Source organism: Atractosteus spatula, chromosome 8, assembly GCF_055471065.1.
Source record: "Atractosteus spatula isolate fAtrSpa1 chromosome 8, fAtrSpa1.hap1, whole genome shotgun sequence".
In the NCBI taxonomy this organism is placed as follows: Eukaryota; Metazoa; Chordata; class Actinopteri; order Semionotiformes; family Lepisosteidae; genus Atractosteus; species Atractosteus spatula.
In genome coordinates, this window is record NC_142713.1 from 37,090,467 (window position 1) to 37,111,938 (window position 21,472).

At 37.2% G+C, this 21,472-nt stretch overlaps 1 protein-coding gene across 1 annotated transcript in view; it reads right to left on the reverse strand.

Annotated features, from left to right (window-relative positions):
- Positions 1–14,293: 14,293 nt before the first annotated feature.
- Positions 14,294–21,472, reverse strand: part of dock4b (dedicator of cytokinesis 4b) — a 159,034-nt gene continuing 151,855 nt past the window's right edge. The window contains exons 52-53 of the mRNA XM_088923460.1: positions 20,949–21,010; positions 14,294–17,199 (exon numbers count right to left, since the gene is read on the reverse strand). Coding sequence (XP_088779586.1) covers positions 16,762–17,199; positions 20,949–21,010 — 500 coding nt within the window. The 3' untranslated portion in view covers positions 14,294–16,761. The remainder of the gene's footprint in view (positions 17,200–20,948; positions 21,011–21,472) is intronic.

Sequence of the window (21,472 nt, forward strand, 5' to 3'; positions counted from 1 at the left end):
AAAATATTAAGCCTTTTAACATAGAGATAATGACTTTACTTCAGGCATCTTTTTACAGGAACGAACTACTGTGACACGGAACATACTGCACTACTATGTTTTAAATTATTAACATATGCTACTTTCAAGCCTGGAACATACCGTGATCTTGTACTATACAGTAATTACGGTGTTAAAAAAAAACTGCTATTAAATAATTCAGGTTAATCTTGTTGTGCCAATACCTTCTCAGTTACCCTTTATAGAATTCAAGATATATTAAAATAGGAGAGGGAGATTTTAAATTTTGAGATCTCCATTGAATGAAGCTATATTAATGTTGCTTTTGAGGATAAGGACTAAAGTGTACTTACTATGTGTACCTTACCTTACAATATTGTATTATTCCACCTGAAATTTGTAATGAAATGATTATCACCATCTTCATCATGAAGGCTATTTTAAGATTTCAGTTTGACCCTTTATGGAATTTAGGTTTTAGCAATTTCAGCAAATTTCAGTTAACAAGAAACAAATAATTCATTAATACTCTGGGTTCCTTTGCCTGTCCTGTGCTTCATCAGCTCGAGCTAGATGCGTTACTTTAATTATCAGTAGTATACAGCACAGCAGTTTAAGCAGACATGGCATTGGTATAATTACTGTATATGACTATGAAGCATTAGGTGCAGCAATGTGGAAAAATGGATGATTAAAACTTTAAATGCTTTTGAAAACAAAACCAAATACAAGACAAAATGTACCAAATATTTTTAGAATAATATATACCAAAGCAATAATTTCTGATGGGCATTGGTGCATGCACACTTGGATCTTGCAGAAAGAGGACTGTACTAACTGTATCTCTCACAGAAAGTGCACTGCTGTTGTGCACTACATTATCACTACATTGGTGATACAGGAAAAAGAATGGCCAGCCAATCTAGGGAATATGACACCAGTGAGCATCAAAGATCTCTCCAAACCAAATGATCCCCACTTCACTTCTCCCAAGCATGACAACATTGACCTTTCTGTCTCTTTTCACATGGTTTCAAAGACTCCTACAGAAAACATCAGAAGCCAAAATTAGCCTTAAACTAGGCTCACACACTCCACCAGAACCCTTAATTATTGACTAATTTCTTTTAATTCTCTGCATTCATCCACATTTACTGCCTTTAACACTTGCCCTTGAATCCCAGATTTCCATTTCTTTTTATCCCCCCTTTTCCTTCCTCCTACTCATCTTCTTTTGCTTCTTTTATCCTCCCTGTGCTGCCCATTTGCCCCATTCTCTTACACATCTAAAGAAAGCTCCACTGGCAAAACACACCTTAAAGGGCTAAAAAACAAAAATGAATACAGTAGTAAATTGTTTAGTGAAACACTGTGAAAATGCATACTTTCACAGTGTACCTGCAGTGAATTTTGTAAGAATTTTATGATTTATCACTTTCTCTAATTAAGAGACAGAGGAGCCCAAGGTAATGGAAGCAGTCAGGTGACATTGACTGGATGACTTACTTCCCCTTTTCTATGACAACCAATCTAGCCTATAGACTAGCACAGTATTTAGACACTTAGGGTACTCTTTTTGTCTTACCTAGTGGCTCAGAGGAAAAGGCAGCTAAAATCCATCTTTATCAACAAAAGAATGAGGCACAAGGATTCAGAATGCAGGAACTGAATTGTATTCCAAATTGGAGAGAAGACCACAGTTTTTTTTAATGGACTAAATATTCCATTTATTCCATAATTCCTGGGAAGGTTCACCACTGTTCCATGTTTTCGCCATTTGTGGATAATAGCTCTCACTGTGGTTCGCTGGAGTCCCAAAGCTTTATAAATGGCTTTATAACTTTTTCCAGACAGATAAATCTCAATTACTCTGTTTCTCATTTGTTCCTGAATTTGATTGGATCACAGCATGATGTCTAGCTTTTGAGGATCTTTTGGTCTACTTCACTTTGTCAGGCAGGTCCTATTTAAGTGATTTCTTGATTAAGAACAGGTGTGGCAGTAATCAGGCCTGGGTGTGGCTAGAGAAATTGAACTCAGCTTTCCAAAGATGTGATAAACCACAGTTGATTTATATTTTAACAGGGGGGGCAATCACTTTTTCACACAGGGCCATGTAGGTTTGGATTTTTTTTTCCCTTAATAATAAACACTGCATTTTGTGTTTACTTGTGTTATCTTTGTCTAATATTTCAATTTGTTTGATGATCTGAAACATTTCAGTGTGACAAACATGCAAAAAAATAAGAAATCAGAAAGGGGGCAAACACTTTTTCACACCACTGTATATAGGCGAACCTGCTACATTTCAGTGCTTAACAGAAAGCTTGAGTGAATTCCTACCCAAAGACATTTCATTTCTTGGAATGGTTGCCCTAGTGTGTGGTTAATGTCATGTCAGTTGCCTCACAAAGCCATGGTTTTTTTAACTGCACTAAGTGAGCTTTGTCATCGGGACAATAAAATTCCATTAATGCTGGCTTCTGAGAAACATTTATTGCTAAACAAATGGAAAGTGATAAGTCAATGTTAAACTCCAAGATTGGAGTTCTCTGATCTCAAATTATTAAGAGTACCCTTGTGCTTGTGTGACTGAGAAAGACTTTTGGATTATTTTAACCAGCTGAATCACTACCAACTGAGCACTCTATCAACAAGTCCTTTTTAGCTGACAAAGTCAGAACTTTTTAAGCTAAATTTTATCAGTTTAGATTTTACTGACTACTCCCGGTACTATTATACCAGTCCAGGAGTTCCTTACAGTGTACAGAAAAGGTTTTTAAAAAGGCAATATTATAATTATGAAAATAAAATGTATGAATAACAGTAGTGCATTTTATGCCATGATGCTTAATGGGGATCTTATACATTAATTAAGTCATTTGTTTTTTTTAAATGTTCCACTGATTCAGCAACCAAAGAATTTTGTTAATATGATCCATGCCCCTAAAATTCCAAGTAAACTTTTTTTCTTTTGTTATGAATGTACAGTACATACAGGTACCGTATATACCAGTATGTCTCAACATATGTTTTCAGTACCGATGTCTGTATTTAGGTAAAAGTATCAGTTTACCTGGACTTTTCATGAAACATTCTTGAATTTATACATTTCAGTCTGAAGTTACATTAAAATAGGTTTCTGAGTAGGGCTTTGGTATCCTTCCCTAAGATTTCTTTTTAAGGTCATACTCAGGAAAGCCAATCAGTTAAACCTTCTCCAGGTCTTCTGTTTTGAGAAATAGATATGGGCAGAAATTATTATTTTCTTTTCCTGAACACTATTATTGATTTCAGGTCATTTTATCTCAAAAATAGAGTTTTCAGCAACAATACTTACAATACTTAGCTGCAGTGTTGAAATAGGAGTTCTTAATAGTCTCCTAACCTAACAGTGCTGTTAAAGGGCATATAATGAAAGTACTTAATGAAGTATGATAAAATATATTTGTAAGTTAATGGGTAAAGTAGTTAAAGTTCTCATTCCTGATTATGAGGTTCAGCTGTTTCAATCTATCTTAGAAATAGAAATGAAAATTCATTAGAGTTTGGTATGCAAGACTGTAACTAAGAGCTGCAAAGCTTAATGCTTAGGTTGAATAGAAAAGAGTCACAGAAGTGTTGAAGAAAAAATATTGAACAGCATTTGCAAGGGACTTGGATAGCAGTTTGCTTTTATGGTTAAGATGAGAAAAACTGAAAGTGAAGGATATATAAAAAGGCTGCATACTGGGGATTACTTGGACAGAGTACTGTTGAAATGAAAATCACTTGAAAAGAGAGTTTTGATGAATATTTCATGCCAAAGTTGACAAATTTTTATTTATTTTTTTCCTGAAGTAAGTTGTCTTATATTGATGCCCTATAAATGAAGGATAAAGATGTCATTTTACTACTGCTGAACTGGGGCAGGTTTCCCTTGAGAAAGTTCTAGGTAATTTTGTGCTCATACAGATTAGTCTGGCCTTAAATAAGAGTCTGAGCAGACATAACAAGGAAATTTCTCACATAAAATGTATTCACAATTTCTCATTACATTAAACATTTTTTCAACACCTTAGGTCTGTAAGCTGTAGAATACATAAACAATAAAATAATAAATATTTACATATATATAGATATTAACAGTGTAGCGGCAATGCTTGTTAATAAGACAGAATTAAGTGTTGCTGTGCTTTCCTAAATGAGGCCCCATCTCTCTCTTCATCTCTGTGGTGCAGCCACAGAGAAGCTATTCATGCAGGCTGATTTAAAGACGTTTTCTTTTGATAAGGGACAGCTCCCAAATGGGGGTGCACTTAGCTAAGCCTGGCTATCAAGATCAATGGTCATCCATTGGTGCCTATCTGTCTAGGGAGTGCCAGATGGACATCTGGACTGCATTCCTAAGTGTCAGGAGTAAGTGACTCATATCTCACCTTGATCAACCAATCAGGGACTGGTAGGGCCGAGTAACCCACGTGGGTCTCTGATGCCCATGAAACTTTCAGCCAATGAACAAGCTGAAGTTCCTCCAGGTAAAAACAGGCAACACAGAGCTCCAGAGACTATTCTAGAGACTATTCTAAAGGGAATTCACAGGAGAATTCCAGGGGAAGAACAATTCTAGGCCAGGACGGCCCAGGAGCAGAAAGGCTCCCAAGGGCAGGACATTCTCGCAGCGCGCCTCCTGACCATCCTGAGACTCAGCCCGGACAACCACGTAATGGCCAGTGTGTCCGAGTGCCAGAACTTTGCTTTGTTCTAAGAGTCGAGAGCGGAGGTTGCCACGAGTAACCAAAGGATCCACCCGAGGTTAGCATAAGCAGCAAGCCTCGTGAACAGGTCGGAACTGTGGACAGCTGAATCACTATTCATAACTAGCGCTTCATCAGGAACGAACTGGTCCTCTTCCTGACCTGCTGGGACCCACAGTCATCTTTTCTCCTGTGCACAAACTCTTGCTAGTTTCAGCCAAAACTAACTAGCCGGTCTTCAGAAAGCATCAGCAGCGCACCGTCGCAAGCCGCACAGCACAGCCTGGCACGGAGCCAGAGAGCGCGGATTGGACAGCAACAAGCCTGCAACTGTTTCTTTGTGCCTGCGGGAGATCTGAATCCCCAGAGATTGGATGAGTATTCAACTTGACTGCATTACAGCTCGAGAATTCAATTGTTATCCCAACCAGTTGATATCAATTTAATTAATAAGAGTTATGTACTTGTTTTGAGTATCTAATGTAGAAGTTATAACCAAGTTCATTTACGAAACGGTCTAAATGAATGATATACTGAACGTATGTCCTCTTGATGTGTAACTCTTCGTAACTGATTGAATATATACCTTTTGTATTCTGATAACCCTCTCGATAAGATCCGTTAGGTTTATATGCATATTCTATGTATTAATAAATGTATCCTCGTGTATTAGTACCTGTGTGTGTGCGTTGTTTGAGTTATATTGCATGGTTGGATTCTAAGGCCATTAAAAGAATCAATTTTGTGATTTACTGCTACAATTAATAATTGTCCCAGTAAATGCCCAAACCCCTACAGAACTGGTGCCTCGTGAGAGCACACTACAACAGTAACACTGCAGTCATTACAAATAAAAAAATCTGAGTTTCCTAGATGGCCCTGAGGGCATTGGAATATGTAGATTCTTGTATTCTTCTACTTGGAATGGTGCAATATTCATGGCAAGTACTGTAATGGTTTATAGCAATGTACTAATCATAACATCCCAATAAAACAAACCTTGGGAAAAATCCATTACAACAGTTTTCCAACCAGCAATACAAGGAGAAGGACAAATTAGAAGGAAATGTCCGGATTTGCAGTCGTAAGAAATACCTCAGACATACAGTACATTGTACTAAAGAATTCAAAAATGTAAATCACATGTTTGCTAAAAGCTGGTGAAGCAATGTTGCATTTCTGTAGTGTTAAACTCACCTGTAATGGATATACAGTAGGTTCTTTTGGCTGCTGTTAAAGCTGGACTCACCTTGACTAGACTGGGCTTTGTGTATGATTAAATGATAAGGTTTCACTTCTTTTCTAAATACTTTGTCTTGATTAAAGCACATCCTTTATGTCTCCAAATAAACATACAACATGGGAAACACTGAGCTGCTTATTAAAGACTTAGCTGTTAAATGTTGGCACCTTGTTTTCTGTATATCTTCGAGACAATGGTGGGTGGCAATAACAAGGCAAACAAAATGTTAGGTTATGGAGCGAAAAGTGTAGAATTCAAGTCAAACAATAATGGTACAATGCACTGGCTCGACTTCATTTAGAATGTTGTGTACAATTTTGGAGCTCAAGTTACAAAAAATATATTGCTTCTCTGGAGTTAGTCCAAAAAGTAGCAACCACTTGCGAGACTTAATGGATATCCTACACTGGCAGCTGAAGGAACTGAACCTTTAGAGTCCTGAATAGATCAAATTAGGAAGAGAACTACTGTGACAGTTAGATACTACAGTAACTATCAAATGGCCCAGATGGGCCAAATGGCCTCCTCTCTTTCATAAGTCCTTGTGTTCTGATATAAAGCTCTTGGTTGTATACTAAATAACAATCATATATGCCGTAGCTTCTTTCCTGATACATCACCTGAAGTAACAGTAAAATAAAGTATAAGGGAAAAGCATACACAAATTAATTACGGAAATTAAACAGTATTAAAAGCAAGAGTTGAAATTGCTGACTGACTTGCTAGATGCAACTGGGGTAAAGAGATCAATCCATAGTCTTGCAGCAAAAGTACAGAAAGCATGGTTCCCCAATGTCTTGATCTTCATTTTGGGAACTGAAGTAAGGCCAGAGTCCAAACAGCACAAACAATGTGTGGGTGTATAGAAAGTTAACAGTTCACTGATGTAGGCAGGAAACAAAACATTGAAGCCCTTAAAGGTGAGCAACAGTATTTTGGGTTTTTTTTTCTGAAATACACTGGGAGCCAGTGCAAGGAAGGTAAAGCAGGTGATATATGCATTTTACTGTAGCTTCAATTAAGCTCAAAGCAGCTGAGAACATTCTGTTGTTTGTTAGATCATGTTTGAATACACCAGTGAGCACTACAGTATGTGTACGAATCGTGCCTGATAATCATGCCTGGAAAAGACAAAAGCATGCATTAGCTGCTCTGCATCGGGATGAACCATGATGAACACTAATGCAAAAATGAGAAAAGACACCTTAACACTTTTACAAACATGAGCTTCAGCTGCAAGGCTTGTATGAAAGATGACACTGAATACTTGTATTAATTCCAGCACCATCAATATTCAAACTAAGGCTGATACAGTAGTGGACCTGATAACAATAAATAGTCAACATGACTTCAGTCTTGTTAGAGTTTAAGTATATAAGGTTTTGTTGAAATTTGATGAGACGGATAGCTGTTGATTTGCAACAGGTTTTGTGCAAACATAATGTGGTTGCCATCAGCGTAGAAACGAAATAATATAGTACAGGAGTATAAATATTCCAATAAATAGGAGCTAATGTTGGGTCTGGGGTTTTGATACCGCTATCCCCATCTGCAACGTGCTGGGCAGAAAAGAAGTGTTCCATGCATACATTTTTCTTTAATGAATAATATAGAAGGTACAATTTAGATTATTTTTTGACACTGCACAGAGTAACACTGACTCAGAAAAATGCAAGAGATTATGTCCCTTTGGGTCTAAGTGATTATAAAAAGAAAGTCCAGTCTGTCTCTGAAATGAAAGCCTCAGGGTTTTTCATTTCATATAATTGAAGGATAAAATGAAGTGCTAGAGATATGCAATTTAGAATAAAGAATGCATTTATAAAAAATGTATGCTGCTATCAACAATACTAAATTTGCCTCCTAAATGCATATGCAGTAGGTTTGGTAATTACTGTAGTCTGAAAATGGTAACAAATAATTACTGACCTTTAATTTAATTATTGTGCAGTTTCACTACATATTCAAATCTCATTTTCCTGACCCTCACACTAGTCATCTTTACTTCATATACTGTAATGCTTTTCATGCTTAACATAATAAAGTGCATCCCAGGTGAAAACATTTTTTAAAAATCAATTAGGACAATGACAATGAAAAAGATAAACAATTACAAACAGTGGAAACCATACAAGCAACAATGTCTATAATAAAAACAACAAATACACAATAAATGGCAGAATATAAAAGACATGTTTTTAATTTAGATTTAATAGTGTGTCATGCCGTGTGGGGTGGCCAACAATAAGGCTACAATAGGCAGGGCCCTGAACACAGACCTATTTTTTACACACCATCTAAAGTTTAAAGTGAAATAATGTTTTATTAAAGGTTATTTACAGTAATCACACCCAGTAACCCAAACATAGGACTCTTCCAGCAAGATGCTGAGAAAAGATAGCCTTGCGCTATGGTAAAATGGGGCTTTTCCAGCAGGATGCTGGGAAGAAAATAACCTGCACTCGAAAAAAAAGGACACACAGGACACTAAGGAAGAATAAACAACTTGCACAGGGGAAAAATAATAATTAGCAGCAGAACTGCCCTTTAGCCTAGGCTGGGGAAAAGCAGTATCTAGCAGAGAAGCTGCCCTCCAGCCTGAACTGAAGAATAATAGTAACTAGCAGCACAACTGCTCTTCAGCCAGAACTGGGATTGTGTCGATGACAAGCAAAAATTCCAACATTATGGTTTGGATAAACAAGCAACTTTCCACTCTAGCAAAATATGGCTTTTCTGGCTGCCTAGCTGGGAAGGTAAACTGATATGGCTATAGCAGGAAGAAGTGGTTTTCCAGCTCTCACACTGGTAAAAATAAACAACCAGACTGGGGTGATCTGGCAGAGTTTGTTCTTGGACTGGTATGGTCATCACCGTCTCCTTTCCCATATGGCACTCCATTTATCTTGTCAGCACAGCTGATCCTGTTACCGGGATTGTTGGTGTCCTGTCAAAGTGTCTGTGATCTGCGTGCCAACGTCTTGGGCAGGTAGTAGCTTAGAAAAAGAAAGATATAAGACGTAGCAAAAGCCACACCTTGTGAGGCACATCCCTACTCGGCATCGCAAGTGGCAACCATGTCTGTCTCTTATGACATTTGGAGATCTTTCTACAATTCAGGCACTAATGAAAAATGGAACATTGCAATTCCTTGAAATGTAGTTTTATGTATCGATTGAAGTCCAGAATCCAAACATCTAATCCTACACATGTGTATAGTGAGATTTAGAGATGTAATGACGTTTGAAAGTCAAGTGTAAAACACTAAATTCTGCTCTAAATCTTTGGAATTTATAGCCAGTGGCTATTCTAATCTCATATACTTGCACTCACCTGCGTAAATATATATGTAAATATTGCACCCAGGAAGTGCATTCTCATATCTCTCTCACACTCAGTGCTGCAAGAGCTCACCTTAGTTGCTCCCATGCGTTTCCCCTTGCTTAGCTTAGTTTCATTCTCTTATAATGCTTGATGTCCTTCCTTGCACAGCAGGTTTTGGTCCAATGAGTTTGTACGCTGCTTTCTCCCATATCAAACAAACAGCTCTTCGACTTCAAGTTCTTCTCAGGAAACAACCAGCTCTCTGCACCTGCCATGAGTTCTGCTCTTTCTTCCAGTTCTGCTGATGTCTCCTCTCCCTTCCAAAATCTCCACTCATCTCCTCCCCTCCTCTCTTCCGAAATCTCCTCCCAACACCTTCTTTCCATTTCTGGTCAAGCATAAGCCCCAACTTATCTTTGTTGTTTTGTCTCTCCAACTTCCTCAGTTATCCTTTCCAATGTCATTGTAGGAGCCCCCTGCCCCCAATCGGTGATGCTCACTCCTCCCCATGGGTGCAAATGCATGGCGTGAATATGCACTAGAACTATGCACTAAACAGTGTACCAGACTGTTTCAAAGCCCAGTGACAGATTCCACTGACTTCCATGTAGGGATATCTCAAGCTCCACATTTCCTGACCAAAATAGTAGACATACTGTATTCCTTGTCTATTATCACAGACCTCACTTTTTACTTTGACGGTTCTGTGTTTTGTGAATATCTTTAGCAGACTATGCTCACATGCTCCCCCGTCTATAGAGTCTAGTGAGGGCAGCCCGCTACTGAGCTCTACCAATCTATTGCTTGCCTCACCTGGGGCCCTTATTCTCATGTATCACTACAGCGGTCACTCTGAATCTCCACCTTCCCCACTTCCAGTCTCTCCTGCTGTATTTGTTTTCCATTCTACATCTCCAATTCTTGCACCCTCATCAAAGTCAAAGATTTAGGGGCTGCACTTTTACGTTAGCAGGAGAAGGATGAGTACATAATTTCAACTCACCTGAGTGCAGAGGATCCAGCTGCGGCTTCCTTCCTCTTCATTTTGTTCAGTTTCCCCTAATGACTAACTGTGTTTCATCACCAAATTTATACAAATTCTCATATTGGATTTCAAGCCATCCTTGTACCAGAATCCTCCTTCATTTCATTTTTTCTTAGAGGGCTCTCTTTGGATTTTTCTGGGAGTAGTCTTCTTTTCATTCTCCTTATTGCAACAACCTCTCATCACCACTCCCGGATGCAGTTGCTCCCGGGTCTTTTATTCAGAGGCCATTCAGGGTTTCAGGATCAGTCCATTCTCAGTACAACTCCCCCCTTTCCCTGCCCAATATCAAATTAGTGCTCTTAGCACTCCCCATATATCCATCCAGAAATAAAGTATTTTACTACTTATGGTTGTGCACTGTTGTTCACTCCTATTATCTAGAGCTTAATCCAAAATTCCAATTTCTCTCTGCTCCACCCAGCCATCAATAATACTATCTGTTTGATCAAGCAACAGGAAGAAATGCTCTGCTCACAAAAGCCAACATTTCTTAATACTTTTAAAGTTACGCCCATCGTTAATACCTCCATAGGGAATGTCTGGGAAATTTTTCCTTGTCCTGTGTCCCACACTTGGGCACCACAGCACCCCATAATTTTTCAATACTCTGTCAAAGTCTCTTATCAATGATTCTCCTAAATCTAAAAACTCTTTTCAATTTTCCATCTCAATACTAATCTCAACCATTATGCTGACAAACCATTCGTTGATGACTTTATCACAAGTGTATCACGCTTATATCCAAATCAATCTGGAGAGCTAAAGCTTGCGCATAATTCACTTAGTAGTTATAGATTTGCATGTGTTTTTGTTTTTGGGAGGGTTCGGGCAGCATTATCATCATGGCTAGCTGCCTTTTCCACAGCTAGGCAAGTTACTGTACCTCACATATCCTCTGCACACGTCATCCCTCTATAGTATTTATTAGGATCTAACCAGACAACTGTACTGGGAGGAAATGCAAAGAAGTTAATACTGGGCTAATGTAAACATAGCATTTAGTTTAAGATAAAATTTAGACTGCTGAGATTAGAACGCATTTCAGCATACAATGTATCACACGTATATGAAAATCTCAAAGTGCTTTTATGGAAGTGAGATTTTGTAAGCTTTATCTGTATAGATCTTGGTGATATTTTAAAATTATTTTAAATGTGGCTTCTGAAGAATATTCACAAGGCTCCAGAAGTGTCTATTTTCTTTCTGTATCCTATTTCTTGTCTTCAAATGTGTCTGATGTAGATTACTACAATGCCTTGCTGTTGTTTCTCAATCCATTCTTAACATTTTTATTAACATTTGAGATGCTACATCACATTCATTTCAAAGTGCTCTAGTTCAAGGACTCTTTTCCCATCCACCCTTCCTACCATCCATTTTCAGTCCACTTGTCATGGTGAGGGTCCTGGCATCTATAGATAATCTAGAATAATCATCACAACAAGGAATTGACCTGAAAACAAAATTACACGGCAGGTAGCACAGTAAATTGTTTTAACATACTGCACCTTGTAAAAAATTTGATATGCACATAACACAAATTTTAGTTTTGTTTGCAGCTATGTAAAAAAATTATGATACAGCTGCCTTTGTCTATAGTTAATGGATACACTGAATCTTTAAGTAGAGTCTAACTATTGATTATACTGTTCTCTTTCTCAGCAAAATGTATGCATCCAACATAATGTATGTTGGAAAAAAAACTGTGCAGTTTACTCTTACTTCAACGGACATCCTGAATAACCTTTCTTTTATTCATTGTTTGCAATTAAACTGGCTTTAAGATGCATGTAGGTTATAAAAAGACCACATCCTCAGTCTCCTGGAAGTATTAACTCACAATAAATAAAGATATCAAATGGGTTTCATGCTACGTTTTTCTTCTGAGGTGGGAGAAATCTTGCTGAAATGAAAGATGCTAGTTTTGACTGAGATAAAGGTTTAATCCCAGGGGTCCTGCATTGCAGAAGAGAATAATTCTGCCTACAGTTTCAGCTCAGCAGAACACAACCTACGGTTTACAGCAAGGTTGAAAATGCTGCAGGAAATTGTTTACACTTTAAACAAACAATAAGTATTTCCTTTTAAAAAGAGCTGTGCCAAACAAAGCCCAACCTATTAGATTTCTACATTGCGAGTCTGTATAATATGGTAGACTGCATTTTCTTATGTCACTGTCTGATAGATGAATTCAGAGCTGAAAGTACTGTATATCAAAGACTAACTTAGAGATTATTGAAAGTCATACAGTAAGTACAGAATCACTGATGTAAATAAGGAATGAGCCAGCATATAGAATAACATTAATTGCAATTATTTGTAGGAATAACGTTGTTGTTAACATGAATAAAAGGAAATCTTTCTGTACATTTCTTTGAAACACATCATTTTAGTATTGTTGCATTTTATGGGTCTGTTTGTAAGCCTGATAGTACATTAATTTAAGATTAATTAAATTAAACCATAAACTATTAATGTTTCTGAATGTAATTTTAATGCCATCTGTTTACAGACTGTATGAGAACTTTCAACTTTAAGAATAAACATTGATTTTAAGGAATAATAAATATGTTTGTTTTCAACAGGCTGCTCATATACTCATCTGAATTGGGCTTTATTTAACAGTTGTGCTATTAAAATCCATTAGTAGGCATTACTTATGGTGATTTAAAGAAACTCGTCTGCTCTGCTATTTTTAGCATACAGTTGCATAACGTCAGATCTCATTTCTTCCTATTTTATGTTTTTACCTTAGTGTGTCTGAACTTCCGAAATAGCCAGTAGAGGTGCTGAAAGGGGGTGTCAGCGGTGGGATTGGTCTCCTAGAGTCTTTATTTATCTCTGTGGGAAGAAACTGATAATGGATTTTAAAAAAATGTAGAAAAACTGGAGCTTGGATTTTCCTTGTTGGCATTAAACAAGGAGCACTGTTTGCATTTACTTTATGTGTGATTTATGTTATTTTTCTAATAAAAATGATTGGGATGTTCCACAGATTCCTGTAGCGCAAGGGTTTGTTTTAAGCAGCAAAGTGCCTGTGTGCTGTTGAGAATCTGCAATGCAGTGGTTGGTAGACCTACCTATTTGGAGAGCCAACCATGCTTCTTCCCTCAAACATCTCTACCATCCGTGTATAACCAAGAGCTACTCAGAGAGCTCGATTGCTACTGTGTGCAAACTCACCCAAACTTGCACATTCCTGCATTGATCTCTTTAAAAACCTAAAAACAACACCTTTATGATCCAAAAATCCACTTCCCGGACACTAAAACCAAAAAAGCCAACCATGTTATTGCCCACTATGTGACACTGTAAAATCCAAATTGACAGAATGATGTAGTGCTGATTCATGATGAATCTAAAAATGTATTAGATTCAAGAGATACCTCTTTCTTTTTAATTAATTAATGTGTTAAATGTGACAGTGGCTAGGAATTAAACACAGGAAACAAAGCTAAATTCAAAGCTAAAGTCTTAACCATGACACTACTTTTTTTGTCTGTGATTCACTTTTGAGTCCAGAACTAGAGAGATGTACTCATTCATATGCTAAAGAGGGAATGACTAATATATAGGACATTATGAGGTCCAAATATACAAGATAATGTAGTAAAGATTGACAATGTTCCCAGATGAAACAACATTCAGCAGATAATCTGAACTGGTCATCTAAAAAAAACATCACACAACTGCCTCTCTACAGATAACTTAAGAAACATGGATTTCTGTCAGAATGATTCACTGAAAGGCATACTGGTAAGTTACAACACCTTTGATAAAGCAGCTCCACTAATGACTAAAGTGTCAATGGAAATCAATTACAGATGTTAATAAAGTGTATTCTAGGCAGGGACCCAGAAATAAGAAGCCTTGAAGAGGAATCCTATCGAGTAATGACAACTGAATTAAAATAGATATATATGAAAAAAACATTTACAGAACTTAAAATCACAGAGGAATTTATTATATTAGTTTGAAACAAGCACCAGAAACAAAACATTGCCATTGAGCATTTGATATTCTGGAACAATGCCAGAGTGTTTTCAGCCAATTTAATGGTCTGTCATGAGGAAGAATGATGCTGCATCCATCCTGCAGAATTCCAGCCATTGGTATACTTTATGCTACAATTCCTAAAGACCATACTGTCTGCATTTGGTGACCATTAAAACTCCTTATAAACCAAATTTTCTCCACTTTATATTCTAAAGAAGATGCACTAAGCTTTAGCCTTGATGAATGACAATTTGTTTTTTGTTCTTTTCCAAAAACTGTATGATTTATTGCCATGTTGACTGATGTCCAAGGTGTATCCTGCCTTGCACCTGTTGTTTGCCGGGAAAGGATCTCTCGCGACCCTGTACTAAATAAAGCAGTTAGGAAATGGATGGATAAATTGTATTTTTATCCATCTATAGTCCAAATATCTGTTGCTTTTGCATGCAGTTCTCACTGACAATGTAACGGTGAAATAACGTACAATTTCTACAAGCTTTTCATTATAAGGGGTTAATTTTATTTTTGCTTTGTACTTTTAAATTAGATTTTTACTGTATGTCCAATTAAGCATTCTTTTGAAGACAAATTTGTGCAACAGAAATTAAACATGTACATCATATATCCCTAAAGTGTGCAGTCACCAAATAAAAACATGGCTTTTAGTGGTAAAATAACACTGACTATGCATAACAATATTGTACACCTGACAGCTTCAACAGCCATTGAAAAGAAGCAGATTTTCTACAATCTGAATATAGTGTGATCATGTCAACTGATAATGCCATCTCTATAAAAAAAAAAAATTTTAAGAGTTCCTTCTGCAAAGAGTACAATAATGAAATGTTATTTAATGCAAAACTTGTACTTGTCCGAAACATTTTTAAAAGGGGTTATTAAGCAAGTAAACACATTAGGTACAGTTAAAAGTATTTCTTTGATTTTTCTACACTCACTAAAACATATAAATATTTAACATTTAGAATTATATTTTGTTCTTGCAACATTCAAAGCTGTAAATTCAATATGGCTACATTTTGTTAAAAACACATTGTATGTACAAGAATTGTAATACATAAAGTATTTGGCATACTTACAACAATCTCATTATGTAATTTACAATTTCACAAGTACTGATTCATGTAAATATTTCATCTCAATTTCACAAAAAAGAAAAAAAAACTAAACCATACAAAAAGTAAAACATATAAAGAATGCTGTAGTTAAAATTGAAAAACTGGTCACTGAGTTAAGCAATCAATATACATGGTTCATTGATATTTTTTAAAAAATTCTGCTCACAATAAAATGCTTTCTAATAGTGGGTTCTTAGCCCATCTCTATCTTTATACTGCAAAATATGAGTTTCATTTTACAGTACATTCTGTCAGGAATATTTTGAGTCAAACTGATAAGAAAAATAGTCTGAAAAATGTTGTACTATACAAACATGTTGCTGAACACTGCTTAAAATTCAAAAAAAGCTCCGCAAATAGAATGCATGAAATTTGAGTCTTAAGGAATAAAAGCCCTCTCTGCAATGGGCTTTGGCAGCCTAGATTTTGTAAAAACTAAAACCACCATGAACCATACTTCTTTATTATTTATAATTGCAAATGTCCACATTGGTCTGAAAGTGACTGCTCCATCACAGGGCTGTTTGTTTAAGTAACTATCCTGTTAAAACACTGCTTGTAGTTAACTGTAATACCCATTTGTGCTTTATCTAATATACCTCACTTCAGGACTACAGTACTTATATTGCTTTATACAGGCCTCATGCAATCAGAAAGCCAATGTTTAAGTTTGCTTTTACAAACACAATATGGTAAAGCACATTTCACTGAGCACAGTAAAGGATAAATTGTACTTCAGTAGAACACTCGCAGTTTCTAGATTCTAATGTTCCAGTTTACAGAAAAGCATAAATGTTCCTTTGGCACAATACTTGGAAAACCCCACAGAGCTAATTTATAGCTAATTTTCAGGCAAGAGGATTGTTAGACACTATGTTATACTGAAAGACATTTAAGAAACTTCTAGCACCTTTTAGCTGTCTATTAGACTGTAATTTAACTGTGTGACTCCACTGATTTTCAAGGCTGGCTGCAACCAGCTTGCTGTCAGAACAACTGCCATTTAAATGTTTAAGGCAAAAAAAAAAACCCTGTTATTTTTTTTCTCCAGTACACATTAGAATGTTATATCTATCAAAATGAAATGTTAGAGGAAGTGTATTCTCAATTGCGTATACTGTTTCCGTCCCTATGGTTTCAGATTCTGAATGCTGCTGTAAATCTTGCTGCCAATGATAACTGGCAAATATTCTTCTGCGTCTCCTCTAGGACCTTGGGATTCACCAAACCAGAAAGTGGAAGAGTGCAAAACGCATCCGTGTTTCAGAAGAAAGGCTGCTATAGCTGGGATACTTTCCTAGGCAGAGGCCTGGGCCTGGGGCCCTGCTCAGTGTTGCTCACTCGCCTGGCCTCACTGTCCAGTTTGCCGGAGCGGAGCTGGTGGGGTTTCGGAGGGAGGGCCGGGGGGTCTGAGCTGACGGGGACGGACAGACTGTGAGGTAGAGGCACGGGCCGCCTGGAGTTTGTTCGTTCGTACACGTGGTAAGGAGGGGGAGTTTTGTTTTCCCTTCTCGTCAGTTCATCAGAGCCGCTGGAGGTTGACGTTGTCAGCATGTGCTCACTTGGCTGGGCTTCGATGCCAGATGTTTCCGATACGCTACACCTGCTCAGTGAAGAAATCCCGCTGCTGTAGCTTCCTGACAGGACGGGAGAGTTGGAGACTAACCCCGAGGACTGGCACTCAGTGGGAGATGGTGTGAATGACTGTGCCGAGTTCTGCGTTTAGGAAATAACAAGAAATGTTAGCAATAATTAACAGCAACAGCATACAACATGCTCATAAAGATAAAGCGTGGAACTGCAGCACCATATGACTTTCCTAGTGAAATTTTCCTTCACAAGTGAAATTATTAAGCTTTCAAAAATCAGACTCATTCACTGTACACAATGGCTTAGATAATGATTTCTTATGCAATGGCCTGATTACTTCCTGATTGCAAGAGTGCTGTATTACAGACATCATTCTCTATCTATGAGTATATAATTAAATTGTATTATTAACCCAATTTGGTCCATAAATTTGAAAGTGCTAAAGATGTTATTTGTCATTTTCCATGTCCCATTTACTAATAGCATAAAAGTGCACATCTAAATTATACATAATAATCAATGTTCATATTAAAAAAATGTAACTTTGGATAATGAAATTCCACACACTTCTAACTCCAATAACATCAAAATATATATAAAAAAAGATATTTTGTTATGACTAGACTTAATGAGAAGAAAGCAAAAAAATTTGCATTTTGTTTGTGTGATATAGGAGGATTTTAAGTTAATTCTGTAACAGAAGGTTAACAGAAATGAAGATACTGTATAGAATATCTTCATAAAAGGCTGTGTGAAAAGAGATAATATTGGATTTTATTAAAACAATGGGATTACTCAATGCAACGTTCTAATTTCATGTGTGCTTTGGCATGTTCCAAGGACTCTTTTTGCATGTAAATGCACCAGTTCTTTTCTACTGTGTGGCCTTCTCAGCATGTGAGGCCAATTAGTTGCTCTTTCTACAAGCTGAATGTGTAACATAACTTTCTACCCCATGAAACGGGAGAGAAAGGCTTGAGGCAAAGATGCATTTGTTCCAAACACAGTGAGACCAGTCCACAATCATTGCAAACTGTGTTCCAAGTAAAAGTTTCTTTTTGAAAAATCCACTGAAGTGATTTTGCGTGGAAGCTGGGCCCTAGAAGTTCATATGTAGGTATATATACATATGTATGTTGATGATTATGCCATATAATGTATACATACTGTACATGTACATATACACTTTTAAAAACCAAAACCAAAATACATTTAAAAACCACACACAGCCTTCCTAAATAATTTCAGTACAGCGATCAGATTTCTAAAAAATGCTGCAGCAAAAGCAGGCACTCAGTGGCAGGCAGAAGGACACTAGATAAATAACTGAACTTCAAACGGAAAATGAAATTGCATGCCTTATGGGTACTTTTTACGTGTTGCTACACTTGAATTAAGCAGACACTCAATTTTGGAAGAACAGCTGTTTAGTTACCATACCTAACAGTGGTGATATATGAGTGGGATTAGTCTTCTGCAGCAGCCCCATGTCTCCTTGTGCTTAGCCATTACTTGTTTTGCAATCACAATCTACATGATTGCTGCCCATTCCTTGCACATAATTTGTTAATACAGTGGAATACTTGCATCAAGGAGTAAATAAAGTTCTGAACTGGATTCATGTCCAGGATTCTAGTCAACCCTTCACAGAATTGAGATGCCCTGTATTCCTGAACATTTCTGTGCTATACAAGACACAGGATCTAGTCTTTCAGCAAATTCAATGAAATACTGCTACGTTTGTATAGAAAGGCAGATGTTTGCACTGGAGAATTAGGATGTTAAGGCCATATGTTGCAGCATGTTTTGTGGACAGCACAATATGGTGCTTTTGTCAAAACTGCACCATAAGACACAAAACAATACAGAGAACCATGTACAGCTGAAGCCATACCAACATACCAACACTGTCAAAAAACTGAAAACTGGGCTAATCCAAAATAAATAATGGTAAAGGCAGATGTCTTGCAGGTTCTGTGTGCCTTTTGGAGTTTAGTTGCTCCCACACTGTTCTGTTCTCTGTGAGATATAGCATGATGTAGTTGTGAATGTCTACCAATTTTCAGCCACATTTTCAAGGAAAGCAGTTGTTTTGCTCATGAAACAAATTGTCCTGTTAGAACAGTGTACACTTACAGTATTCGGGTGCCTTTGCACATTTCCAAATGGTTTTCATCAACATCTTTAAGAAACATTAAAATGTTTTCTAAAGGTCCATTGATTCTTATGAGCCTCTTGTTGGTATAGTTACCTGCATACATTTAGTTCATTTGCTCTTTTTGGGAATTTCTGCTGCTATCTTGCAATAATTCTTGTCATGTGCGTGTAATTGTTATTGTTAAAACGTTTTTTTTTCTAACTAGGTAATTTAGTGGAATGATGGAATTTTATTAAATGATGTTTCTATACTTTCCATCTTTCCTGGTTACAACAATCATACTGATAATGTGATAATTGATAATGTGTCATATTGATTACTATGAGCACTATTTTCATGGGTCTTTGCTGCTCTCTAGTGGTTCATCCTAAATTGAGACATGGGTTCTTTAAAAAACGTTTTCAATGGTCAATATTTCTTAAATATGTATATAGGCAACTCTTGACTTAAGCAGCTGATACATTCCTAAAAATGCTGCATAAATCAAAACTGCTGAAATTAAAAATAATTTTCCATATGAACATGCATCAATACGGGTAAGGCCTCCTACAGGTGTGGCTCATGTGTTAATTAAGTAAATAACATCCTAGTACACTTCAGGTCATGTAAACATCCTTGACAGGTCAGGCTGCCTATAATTATATGGTTGGTGTGTGCTTGGCAGAAGCACACGACCAAGACAGATCAGCTTGTTTCACAAGCAATGTTGATGAAAAGCATCCCCATGCACAGTGCGACAGAGGGTGAATGCGTATACTCCAGGATTGTGCAATACACACACTAATTCAAAGTGCAAGGCAAAACACGCTAGTAACTACAAATCATCTGAGTGTGAATTTCAACCTGATGAGATTTTAATCAAGAGCGGTTCTCTGAGAATGCCCATGTACAGGATACCTTAGTCAGCTTGCAGTGTACAAACTGTTCATCACAACTGGCAATGCGAATTTGCAGTTCTGGTATTGCAAAGAGCACAGGCAATGAACTACAGAGAAGTTGAGAACTGTGATCTGGTCATCTGAATCATTTTTCATCATGTTCTCGACAAGCGCACAAGTGTATTTGTGGTATCAACCTAAAGAGCTCAATAGCCCTGACTCCCTGGTTCTGACAGCAAAGGGCTCTGGTGGCTCCATAACATTATGAGGTGCATTCTCCTTGTATGATAGATATACTCATTCTCTTAGAAAGCAAGGCCAGTGCTAATCTCTACATAAAGGTACTGAGGGATCATCTTCATCACATGTTGCAGCATTGAGCACAACACTGAAGTTATCTATACTGTATGTCATGGATTTCCTAGTCGCCAGATTTAAACTCAATCAAGCACTGATGGGATATTCCGGAATGACTCCTGAGACAGCATTTTCCACCTCAATCAACCAGGTGTGAGTCTATTGGCTGTCTCGTGGAAGAGTGGTGTCACATACCTCCTGCAGAATCCCAGGTGCTGATAGAATGTAAATCACAGTGCATGCAGGTCACACTGGCCCAATACCTATTAAGTGCCTTTACTTTAGAATTTCCATTTTTTTAGATTTTGTCCACCACTACTTGTACCTGAATAAACACACACACTGGATAACAGTGAGTCAATGGGCCTATAGCGCTCTTCATTCTATACTCTTCTTTTACTACAACCTCACTTCTCTGCACTGCTCTTAAGTAAATGTTACAGAAAACATTAAAAGAACACAAAGCTGAGAAAATACCAAACCTTTTGTGGAGATCTGGGGGTAGGGACCGGAGACACCGACCTCATGTTCCTTGCAGGGGATCCTGTTTTTTGTAAAGAATAAAAATAATTATTCTTGAATTGAATCTGAAATTAAATCTGTGTGATGACATCATGGCTAACCAAAACTGAGTCACATGGAACAACAGTCTATTTAAAATCAAAGAAAAGAATCAGACCTTTATGGTAATACAATGAATATTGATTACAACTCAACTATTTTAAGTAATGCACATTTTAACCAACTGTACATTTACAGTAGAAGACAAACACTGGAAATTGAAGTGATCAAGCTCTTGGAGCAAAAAAACAGTGCTTAAAATATCCCACCTGCTTAGGACAGAAAACCACATATGGGTTACAGCTCTAGCTGAATACACAGATGGTCAGCCTTAATGTACATTAATACATTTTTCATGATGTTGATTTTAATTAGTCTTCAAGGCAGCAAGAAGAGTAGCTATATTCCCTTTATAAGGAACACTGATAAACAAAGAGCTAAATAT